The 11,353-nt window shown below is 45.3% G+C and overlaps 1 protein-coding gene across 1 annotated transcript; it reads right to left on the minus strand.

Moving 5' to 3' along the window:
- Window positions 1-5,059: 5,059 nt before the first annotated feature.
- rwdd3 (RWD domain containing 3) lies at window positions 5,060-7,914 on the minus strand. Its single transcript, XM_079241508.1, has 5 exons — window positions 7,746-7,914; window positions 6,973-7,205; window positions 6,682-6,894; window positions 5,899-6,017; window positions 5,060-5,797 (listed from the first exon to the last, which is right to left on the minus strand). The coding sequence occupies exons 1-5, from the start codon at window positions 7,828-7,830 to the stop codon at window positions 5,686-5,688; spliced, it is 762 nt and encodes a 253-aa protein (XP_079097634.1). The 5' UTR covers window positions 7,831-7,914; the 3' UTR covers window positions 5,060-5,685.
- Window positions 7,915-11,353: the final 3,439 nt, after the last annotated feature.

Raw genomic sequence — 11,353 nt, forward strand, 5'->3', positions numbered from 1 at the left:
GGAGCGTCTCTGGTCTGCAGCTGCTTCAGGTTGTCTTCATGATGGGAGGAAATGTGTTGGTAAAGGACAAAGGAGTTGTTTACAGAAGACTAGGTGGTCATTTTCATTGGTTCACCCTGGGAAGTCCAGCTGTTCAGTCTTTGAATCACTTTGCATATATATATATATACATACATATATATATATATATATATATATATATATATATATACATACATATATATATATATATATATATATATATATATATATATATATATATATATATATATATATATATATATATACATACATATATATATATATATATATATATATATATATATATATATATATATATACATACATATATATATATATATATATATATATATATATATATATATATATATATATATACATACATATATATATATATATATATATATATATATATATATATACATACATATATATATATATATATATATATATACATACATATATATATATACATACATATATATATATATATATATATATATATATATATATATATATATATATATATACACACTATATATACATATATATATATATATATATATATATATATATATATATATATATATACACACTATATATACATATATATATATATATATATATATATATATATATATATATATATATATATATATATATATATACACTATATATACACATATATATATATATATATATATATATACACACTATATATACATATATATATATATATATATATATATATATATATATATATATATATATATATATATATATATATATATATATATATACACTATATATACATATATATATATATATATATATATATATATATATATACACACACTATATATACATATATATATATATATATATATATATATATATATATATATATATATATATATATATATATATATATATATATATATATATATATACACATATACATATATATATATATATATATATATATATATATATATATATATATATATATATATATATATATATATATATATATATATACACACACACTACTCATATATACATATATATATACACACTACTCACAAAAAGTTAGGGATATTTGGCTTTCAGGTGAAATTTATGGAAAATGCAATATGTTCATGCTACAGTGATATAATATCATAAAAGTAAGACATTTAAGTAGAAGGATGAACTACTGATTTCCTCATCTCAAAAAATTCATTCAACACAAAAGGTAACAACAATGGTAGTTACACCACAACAAAAAATTTGAACGTCTCAATATCTCATGCTGTTCACAAGGCAACTTATTGCCTGCTGAGGCATGGCATCCCACTCTTCTTGAAGGGCAGCCCTCAGGTCATTGAGGTTCTGGGGTGCAGGGTTTCGAGCCTCTACACGACGGCTCAGCTGATCCCACAGGTTTTCAATGGGATTCAGGTCTGGAGAGAGTGCAGGCCATTACATTTGAGGTACACCAGTCTCCAACAGCCGTTCCCTGATGATGCGGCCTCGATGAGCAGGAGCATTGTCGTCCATGAAGATGAAATTAGGCCTGTGCTGTTCATGTAGGGGCACAACCACTGGATTAATGATGTTATTCAGGTAGTATGGGCTTGTCACTGTACCATTCACAAAGTGTAGGGCAGTTCTGTACCAAGTGGACACCCCTGCCCACACTGTAACACCGCCACCACCAAAAGCTGGCCTGGTGACAACAGTGGCTGATGCATAGCGCTCTCCCTGACGTCTCCAACATCGTTGCCGGCCATCATTTCTGCTCAGTGTGAATCGACTTTCATCAGAGAACAGCACTGAGGCCCACTGGTTCCTCGTCCAGCGTAAATGCTCCCTGGCCCATGCAAGACGATGATGCCTGTGCCTGGTGGTGTGGTCAGGTACCCGTGCAGGTCGTCTAGCACGCAGACCACGCTGATGGAAACGGTTTGGAATGGTCTGACGTGACACTTGGGTGCCTCTCACCTCTCTTAAACGTGCCTGGAGTTGAGTGGCATTCATCATCCGGTTTCTCAGGGCAGTGTTCACAATGTAGCGGTCATCAGCACGGGATGTGGCCAAAGGACGTCCACTTCTAGGCCTTTCTGTGACTCTTCCAGTCTCTCGATATCTCTGTTGCAACCTGCTGATGACACTCTGTGACACTCCAAGCTCAGTGGCCACTTCTGTCTGAGAACGTCCTGTTTGAAGCATCGCAATGGCAAGGGACTGTTGTTCCATTGTTAGGTGTCGTCTTGGTCTCATGATGTCAAAATGTGAACAGCATGATGAGGACAACTGTTTAAACACCAGCTCTAATTGAACCAGGACATTTATTGGTCAATTCAAGGATCACACACCTGCCGTAATTTTTGCCGTTAAGCTCCTTGTTAGAGAGGCTTCTCCAGATCCAGATGATTCCCGAGACGAGAGTAGTGAACAAACTGACAGGTGAATTTGCAGGTAAGCGGGTGGGCGAACCAACAAACAGGGAAGCGGGCAGGCAGGCAATAAGGAAGGCAGGCGCACGGGTGGGCAAACAGGCAGGCAAGCAGGCAGACCAGGATCTTCTGACAAAGATAAGACACAAACAGCTGTTACCGCTGGGTAATCAACAATCTGGCGATGAATGGCAAACCGAGCTGGTCTCTGATTGTCAAACGTGCAGGTGTCGCTCTGATTGCCAAGATGCTTGACACGCCCACCAAGGAACAGGATCCACAACAGGCAGGCCCAAACGTGTTGTGAGGGTCTGCTGGGAACGCCTGGCTGAGTCCCCCGTCTGAGCGAGCTTCAACTCCCACCTTCAGCAGAGCTTCAACCATGTCCCGGGTGAGGCGGGGGACATTGAGTCCGAATGGGCTGTGTTCCGTGCCTCTATTGTTGAGGCGGCCCGGCCGGAGCTGTGGCCGTAAGGTTGTGGTGCCTGTCGTGGCGGTAATCCCAGGACTCGTTGGTGGACACCAGCAGTGAGGGATGCCGTCAAGCTGAAGAAGGAGTCCTATCGGGCCTTCTTGGCCTGTGGGACGTAGTGGGTTGGTGGAGGGAATACTTCAAAGACCTCTTCAATCCTACCAACACGTCTTCCGATGAGGAAGCAGAGCTGGGGGACAAAGGGGTGGACTCTCCTATCTCTGGGGCTGAAGTCGCTGAGGTGGTCAAAAAGCTCCTTGGCGGCAAGGCCGCGGGGGTGGATGAGATCCGCCTGGAGTTCCTTAAGGCTCTGGATGCTGTGGGGCTGTCCTGGCTGACACGCCTCTGCAGCATCACGTGGACATCGGGGACAGTACCGCTGGATTGGCAGACTGGGGTGGTGGTCCCCGTTTTTAAGAAGGGGGACCGGAGAGTGTGTTCCAATAACAGGGGAATCACACTCCTCAGCCTCCCTGGTAAGGTCTATTCAGGGGTCCTGGAGAGATGTGTAATTTATACATATATATTACACATCCATCCATCTTCTACCGCTTATCTGGGGTCGGGTATATATATATATATATATATATATATATATATATATATATATATATATATATATATATATATATATATATATATATATATATATATATATGTATATGCTGTCTATTCCATTTGCACAACAGCAAGTGGAACTGATTGTTGCTTCCTAAGTGGACAGTTCCATTTCACAGAAGTGTGGTTGACATTGTGTTGTTTAGGTGTTACCTTTGTTTTTTAGCAGCTCAGTGTGGTTTTGCTGCTAGATTCCAGTCTTTACAGCTAACCAGCCAGTTTTATTGTAAATATTGTACAAAATTTTAAAATGTGTTTTTCGTTGTTTAAGTTTTCAGTTTGTGTATATTGAATGTTTTGCATAAAAGAGCTTTTAAAAATCCATATTTTCTCAACTTTTGTTGAACTTTTTCTTTCCAGTCACTATCAGCCATCTAATATAGAATATGCTGTGTTATACTCCTGTCAAGGTGTTCTAAATTAATCGGTAAAAAATGAAGTTATACATGCTACAGGCACATACGTGGAGTTTATAAGTACAGTGTATATTTGTTGTGGTCATAAAGTTGTGTGGTGTCAAAAGGACTTGACTTGTTAAATAACACTTGGACCTGTGTGAGACTCGGTCATCTGGGTGGTAAAAAAACCCACCAAAGATCAAATGGCTTTGGCTCATTGTGATGCAAGAACCTTTTATTGAAATACATTTAATATATTGTCATTTGTAATGGTAATACATTGTAGGCAAAGATTGTGATGTCAAAACAACTTAGTGATAAACTGACCTGCTAAATAACAAACACCTGACACCAAATGTGCTTTGGTGCCTCATTGTGATGTAAAGGTGTGTTCTGTTCTGTTTTATTAGCTGGCAGCTCTTTGATGGCGAGTTACTTATGTGTCTCCAAACAGAAGTTTAAAACGATGCAAAACATTCTAAAATGCACAATAAACCCACTTATGTGTTGAAAGTAATGATAGTATATTGTATGTTTAGAAATAAATATAATTAATAAAAAAGCATTTCAGAACACGTGTTCTCTACCGCGATCTAGATTTACAGAATTTTCCTCCCTCCCCCTCCCCACTCCCCTCAATTCTTCCCCATCTTCTACGTAGAGCTGATCCCCAGATCTGGCTCTTGTGCAGGAGTTAGAATCCCCGAGGCAACCCCCACCCCCACAGGCAGGGGGCCCAGCCCCCACCGATGGGGGGCCAGGACGCCCAGACCGCCACCGAGCGGCAGCCAGGCCACGCCCCAGCACACCCGCTGTGCTCCCCAGGCACCAAGACCCCCCCCACACACACACACACACACACACACTCCCCTATACACATATACACACCCCATAACCCCCCCCCCACACGCACACACACACACTTCTCCTCAACACACCCTCATCATGCACCTCCTACTCAGTCTCCATTCACACACTCCCCGCTTTACACACACCCCACCACCACTCACCCATCCCTACTTACACACACCAACCCACCCCTCCACCTCCACTCTATCACTGCCCCCTATACGTGCCCTCCCCACCCTCTACACCCCCACACACACCTCATGTTGGAAAGAATCACGGTGAAAACTTACAAACTCTGCCTGTAAAAGAATAATTAATGAATAACCTGAATAATAATTTCTCCACGTTTGGCTCATGCTGCTCCGTCTTCTTCAGCTCTCATCACAAATACCAAATCATCTCCATGATTTCATTCTGAAATTCCAGTTTGATGACAAACTTACGGCTCTGTGAGAAAAAACCTGTCATCACGTTTGCATTTGGAAACTTGCAACCCTCGGCACGGTGGAAGAGTGGTTCGTACGGGGGCCTCAAGGCAAGAAGGTCGCTGCCTCTGCATTGTGAGTGTGTGTGGTTGTGTGTCTGTGTGTGTCCCTGTGATGGACTGGCAGGCTGGCGGGCTGGCCAGGGTGTACCCCCCGTTTCGCCCGGCGGCTGCAGGGATAGGCTCCAGCTCCCCGCCACCCTTCAGCGGACTGAGCAGCTGGGATGATGAATGAAATCCTTTGGATAAAGACATTTTAAGGCAGATCTGTAGACTTTAACAGCAGTTTGCAGGACATACTCTGATCCAGAGGGAGTGAGGAGGAGCATGTCTGGAGGCTGCAGCTGGAAAGTAGGAAGCGTTTGCCATTTTGCAGACATGAGCAGTCCGTTTTTCCAGGTTCGGTCACTTTAAGGTGGGCAGGATCTGCTCATAAAGGCCGGTCAGTCGCAGCTCCTGGAAGGCGGCAGCCAGCTCTGCTGACGAGACGTAGTTCTTCACCTCAAAACCCTGGACCCTAAAAACAGCAGAAAACCATGAAAACTGGTGAGAACTCGGCATGATCCCACCCAGGATGTTAAATCAGTCCATGCTGCATGTGCACTCCCAGGTGCGTACCTATCCTGGGGGGAGGAAGGAGACGGGACCTCCAGAAGAACCGACATCATCCTTTCCTTGCATTTCTTGCCTGCAGAGTCCACGTCCACCTTGGTCGTCTTTAACCGGCGACAAAACTCCTGGAGGAAGATTTTAACAGTCAGCGGACACGATGACACAAGGTGATGTCGCTTCTGAATAAACTAGTCTCAGCTTTTAACCCTTTCCTGCATGATCCTTTGACATAAAATAGTCCCACGTTACTTTCCACGTGCAGTGTTTTACTTCTGCAGACATGAAGCTGTTTTAAAGTCATCATATGTGACTTTTTATTTACTTATCCAGTCCATAAAAACACAGCTGCATCATTTTACTTTCCTTTGTATCCCTGAGGTGAATCTAAGTCTGAATATCACGTTACACACGTTCAGCAGCCGGTGGCAGCGCGGCAACTCCGCCATGAGTGCAGCAGAAACCAGCCTCCAGGTGTGCATGGAGGGGTCAGGACTGCGTTTCCCTTTCATCAGCTGCCACATACATGCAAGGAGATTTCCACTTGTCTGTCCAACTCCTAGCTGAGCCAAACAAAGTAAATGAAGCCAAGCGGCTTCTGTTGGATCTCAGCTTGTAGAAGAAATGCACGCCGTTGCAGCAGCTCAGGGGAAAACTATGCGTTCCGGGTCAGAGAACAGCCTGCTGCTGTCTGGACAGCCAAGACGCAGACAAGATTATTTCACTGCTTCCTCTCCGCCGTCTGGCTGAGGAAAGCAGGAAGCACGGCGTGTGGAACATGGAGGGATGTACCTTAACGCCACGTTTAGCTCCCTGCAGGATGATGAGAATAGTTGGTCCTAAGAGCAACCTCCCAGTCAGCTGGAGCTGCTGGCTCCAGCGCTCCACCAGCCCAACATATCGATGTAGGGATCGGATGTGGTCCAGTAAGAGCACCGCGGTCCAGTCCTCCTCCGTTTCGCTGCCTTTCACCACCGCTTCATCTCCCGTCAGCTCCATACACTGCTGCTGGGAACAGATCCAGAGAACCGCTGTCTCATGACGTGTACATGGAGCTCATCGGTCAGTCGGTGTCGTTCTTACCTGGCAGTACTGGACCAGCTGGTGGACCATGGGCTCCGGGCTCAGACCCGCCGCTCGCTCCAGCAGCTTCTGTCTGATGCTGTCGCACTGAGTCCTGGAGAGATGTGTGGAAGAGACGGAGATGTCCGGAGGGCAGGAAGGATAGCTGGGCTGCAGATGGAAGACCAAGTCTACATTCAGCCCTCTGTCGCCTCCATCACTGCAGCTGATCTGGACCAAAAGTCCATCCTGAGCTACAAGGCAGACAGAGGCATCAGTGGCCTGACGTCGGCTCCAGAAACGGTGGGTTTCACTTTTCCCTGGCGTGCACAGACCAGATGTCCCTGGCAAACATCCAGCAGATTTATTTCTATAACCAGTGGTAACTTTACTTCATGCAAACTTTTTTAAAGATCTGGCATCCGTGAATGCAAAGTAAATAAGGTCAAACCCAGACAAAGCCTCAAACTGCAGAAAAAACTACAGAAACAACCTGGCTGTGCTCTAAATTCATCATAATTCCTACAGAAATATGATGTATCTCATCTGTCGGTTGGTGAACTCTGATTATCATCAGTTATTTATGTCTTGATTTATGTTTATAAACGTTATGAATGTTAATAACATGTTTTTTCCAAGAGTCCGCCACCGATGCCGGCTGTTATGTTTTCTATTAATGACTTTAACCCTTATTTTAGTCATATTTAGTCTGAATGGTGCATTTTAACCCTTATTTGAGTCATATTTAGACGTAAACAGACGTAAAGTTGGTAAAACAAGGCGTGAGAACCCACAGGACTGCCGGACCAACCGGAACTCTCCTTCTCTGCAGTAAATGGAGGATAAAACAGAAACTTCCTCAAAAGCAGCTTCAGACATTTTCTGTCTTTAACTCCACATAATGTCGTTCATTCTGCTTTTCCCACTTTACATCAGATTTATCTCCAGATGCTAAACTGCTCAACGCAACGTTGCAGCGCACGTCCTCCGCGTCTCATCTTCCGGGTAGGTCTGTGGAACGAGAAAAACAGTTCCGCCCTCATCTGGTTAACATCCAACAAGCTGCAATGAGAGAGGCGACACCCCATAAACTCCTGTAGACAGGCTGGAATGCTGAAGTCACATGTTCATGAAGCTGCTGGTAGTTTTTAGATATTTTTATGTCTTATTTTCTTCATTTTTCTTTCTTTCTTGCCGGGATAGGCTCCAGCTTCTCTGCGACCAGATTAAGCAGTTAGGATGATGAATGAATGAATAAACTGCTGGACCAGACCGGAGAAAAAGAGATAATAGGGGGAAAGGATGACGGAAAAAGATAGAAGAAAAGAGACAAATGATGAAGAGAAAGAAAAGGAGGAAAAAAGACCCCAAACTGAACAAAAAGTAGAAAACAAGCCACAGCAACTGTCAGGACTTCTCTACAGAAAAACATTTTTTACATTTTTAGAGAATCAAGGATCTAGTTTCAAAGAAAGTACAATAGACATCCTGAGTAAAATCCATAAGTAACTACTAACAGAGCAGCAGCCGGTATATGTACAGGGATGTGGGTGTGTGTTACCGTGTATGTATGTGTGGAGGGAAGTAGTTGTGTAATTAGGTATGTATGTTAGAGGTGTGGTTGTATGGGTGTGTCTGTGCTCGCATGTGCACTGGTGTGTGTTTACGATATATTCGGGATGAACTATGTTATGTGATGATGCAAATGCAACCCCACCCCTTCCTAAAGTCAGAGACAGGTCAGGAGGGCCCCAGGCCACAGGAAACCAGAAGCCACCGCAGGGAACAGAGCCGAGCCCACCCACCGCAAGGGCGACTGCATGCCCACCCAGGCAGGAAGAGGCAGAGAAAATCCACCGCCAGGGCACCCTCCCCCGCCACCAGCCACTGACCCCCCCATGCATGAGTCAGAGCCCAGGATTCCATGGGCCCAAGAACCACCCAGCACCCCAGGGAAGGCCCGTCCCAGCACCAGGGAGAGCAGGGCCAACCCAGACAGCTGCCCGCCCCATTGCCCCAGCCAGTCACACCAGAGACCGCAATGCCCCCAGAAGGCCCAACCCCATTTCTCCCCCTGCCACCCCCCAACCCCTCATACCTCCCTAAGCATACCCCTACCATACCCACCCTGAGCTATCCGTGCGCCGCCCCGCCGCGTCGACAACCCGCCCCGCCGTGGACGAAGCTGCTCGTTAAATATGAAACTAGAAACTCGGAGAGCGGAAACCTCCACCAAGCACAATGTTAAAGAATCCTTTTAAAACATTCCTGGATCCAAACGGGGATCCTGATCACCACCAGAATTTAATCACTTCTTCATTTTCACATTTCCAACAACTCTTGACATGTTTATGAAAATCTGTCCGTAATCTTTTAAGTTATCTTGAACACAAAGACGGCGGGAAAAACATCACCTGGTGGAGGTAACAACCGGCTTCACTGCACATAAAGCAGACATCGCCCCCCGCAGTGACCCCTCCCCGCTGCAGACCTGCTTCTCCTGGAGGATGGATGGACCTGACGAAAAAGAAGTTTTTTCTTGTTCTTGCAGCCTCAAGTGAAAGAACTCAGTTCTTGCTTCTCGTGGAGGATGGAACAGGCTTTACTCTCCCCCAGCCCTCCCCTTCCATCTCCCCCTTCCAGCCCCTGCTTCTGAAGGAGCAGTCCGAGGAGGCCACAGGGCAGTGAGCCCCACACAACCACAACAAATTCATGCACACCCCCCCATGTACTCATCTATGCATACCCCCACCTCCTGCGTCATGCACACTTCCATGCCTCCCATATTCATTCTTACCCATGCTCAAAAGCAGACATCCTTACAGTTCTCCTTACAGGGCATTCTTACTATGTCCCCCAGGAGAGGCATCCACCAAGCAAGATAACAGCGGGCCTAAACAGACAATAACATGTAGCTTTGCTTGTTTCTCAGGGACTTACTGTCTAGGATTGCTTAACAGTCGCAGAAATGTAATAATTACTCATGAAAGAAAGATTCTTTAGTGCCTTCTGAGCCATGTGGTACAATAATACTTCAATTCATTATTTTTTTAATCAAAATAATTTATAATCAGAGTTGTAAATAATTTTTTTAACCTCTTCATTACCACTGGCGATCCAGTGGTACATTTTCCAGAGGTAATGAAGCTTGTAACCATGTAACCTAGTCACTTCAAACTACTGCTGAGCTGAAGCAGCCAATCATGACATCGAGCGTCTGGTGGCCGGGCCTTCGCCCATGGGGCCCGGTCGGACTCAACCAGAAAGGGTTACATGGGCCCCACCTCCCGCGGGCTCACCATCTGTGGGAGGAGCCGTAGGGGTCGGGTGCAATGTGAGCTGGGCGGCAGCAAGGGGCAGGGACCCCGGCGGTCCGATCCCCGGCTGCAGAAGCTGGCTCTAGGGACGTGGAACGTCACCTCTCTGGTGGGGAAGGAGCCTGATCTTGTGCGCAGGGTTTTGGGTTCCGGCTAGATATAGTTGGACTCACCTCGACGCATGGCTTGGGCTCTGGAACCAGAACCCTCTAGAGGGGCTTGACCTTCTTCCACTCTGGAGTTGCTCATGGTGAGAGGCGCCGAGCAGGTGTGGGCATTCTCATCAGCCCCCAGCTTGGTGCCTGCACGTTGGGGTTTACCCCGGTGGATGAAAGGGTAGTTTCCCTCCGCCTCCGGGTGGGGGGACGGGTCCTGACTGTTGTCTGTGCTTATGCACCGAACAGCAGTTCAGAGTACCCACCCTTTCTGGAGTCCTTGGAGGGAGTGCTGGAGGGTGCTCCTTCTGGGGACTCCATTGTTCTGCTGGGGGACTTCAATGCTCACGTGGGCAATGAGAGTGAGACCTGGAGGGGAGTGATTGGGAGGCATCACTATGAAGTGGTCCTGCTGGCCTCATCTGGTCGTGATCTCCAGCTCTCACTTGAGCGATTTGCGGCCGAGTGTGAAGTGGCTGGGATGGGAATCAGCACCTGCCTTGCCACCCGACCCCGGATAAGTGGCAGAAGATGGATGGATGGATGGATGGATGGATGGGTCCTCTGGAACAGGTAGCACCAGGTAGATCTAAGCACACTGACTGTAGAGAGGAGGGCAGCTCTTACAACACATAACAACCCTGTTTTGGACATCTTATGGAAGTCATAATTTAGTTTAATCCTAAAGTTGAGCAACTCTGCATTGGACAAAGAAGTTCTGATTAGCCAAATACCTGGAGCTTTGCTGAGGGTGTATGATTTTGTGCATGAGAACATCTTTAATCCATCTGTACATGTTCAACCTAGAATATGAAGCCAACAGCACAACAAACCACTGTGACAAAGATTAGAGGAACTACACAGGCTCGTTACCTGTAGCCATGCAACATTATAGGATTATTTAGGCGTCAATTCATCTCTGGGTATGCC

The sequence above is a fragment of the Telmatherina bonti genome, assembly GCF_933228915.1.
Source record: "Telmatherina bonti genome assembly, chromosome: 1".
NCBI lineage: Eukaryota > Metazoa > Chordata > Actinopteri > Atheriniformes > Telmatherinidae > Telmatherina > Telmatherina bonti.

Bases quoted from the DNA above. Each gene is read 5' to 3' on its own strand.
- rwdd3 (XM_079241508.1), bottom strand. From the start codon at position 7,830: ATGTCTGAAGCTGCTTTTGAGGAAGTTTCTGTTTTATCCTCCATTTAC. The intron at 6,018-6,681 runs GTACATCCCTCC...ATCTTCCTCCAG, and splicing joins GAGCTAAACGTGGCGTTAAG to GAGTTTTGTCGCCGGTTAAA. The intron at 5,798-5,898 runs GTACGCACCTGG...TGCTGTTTTTAG, and splicing joins CCTTCCTCCCCCCAGGATAG to GGTCCAGGGTTTTGAGGTGA.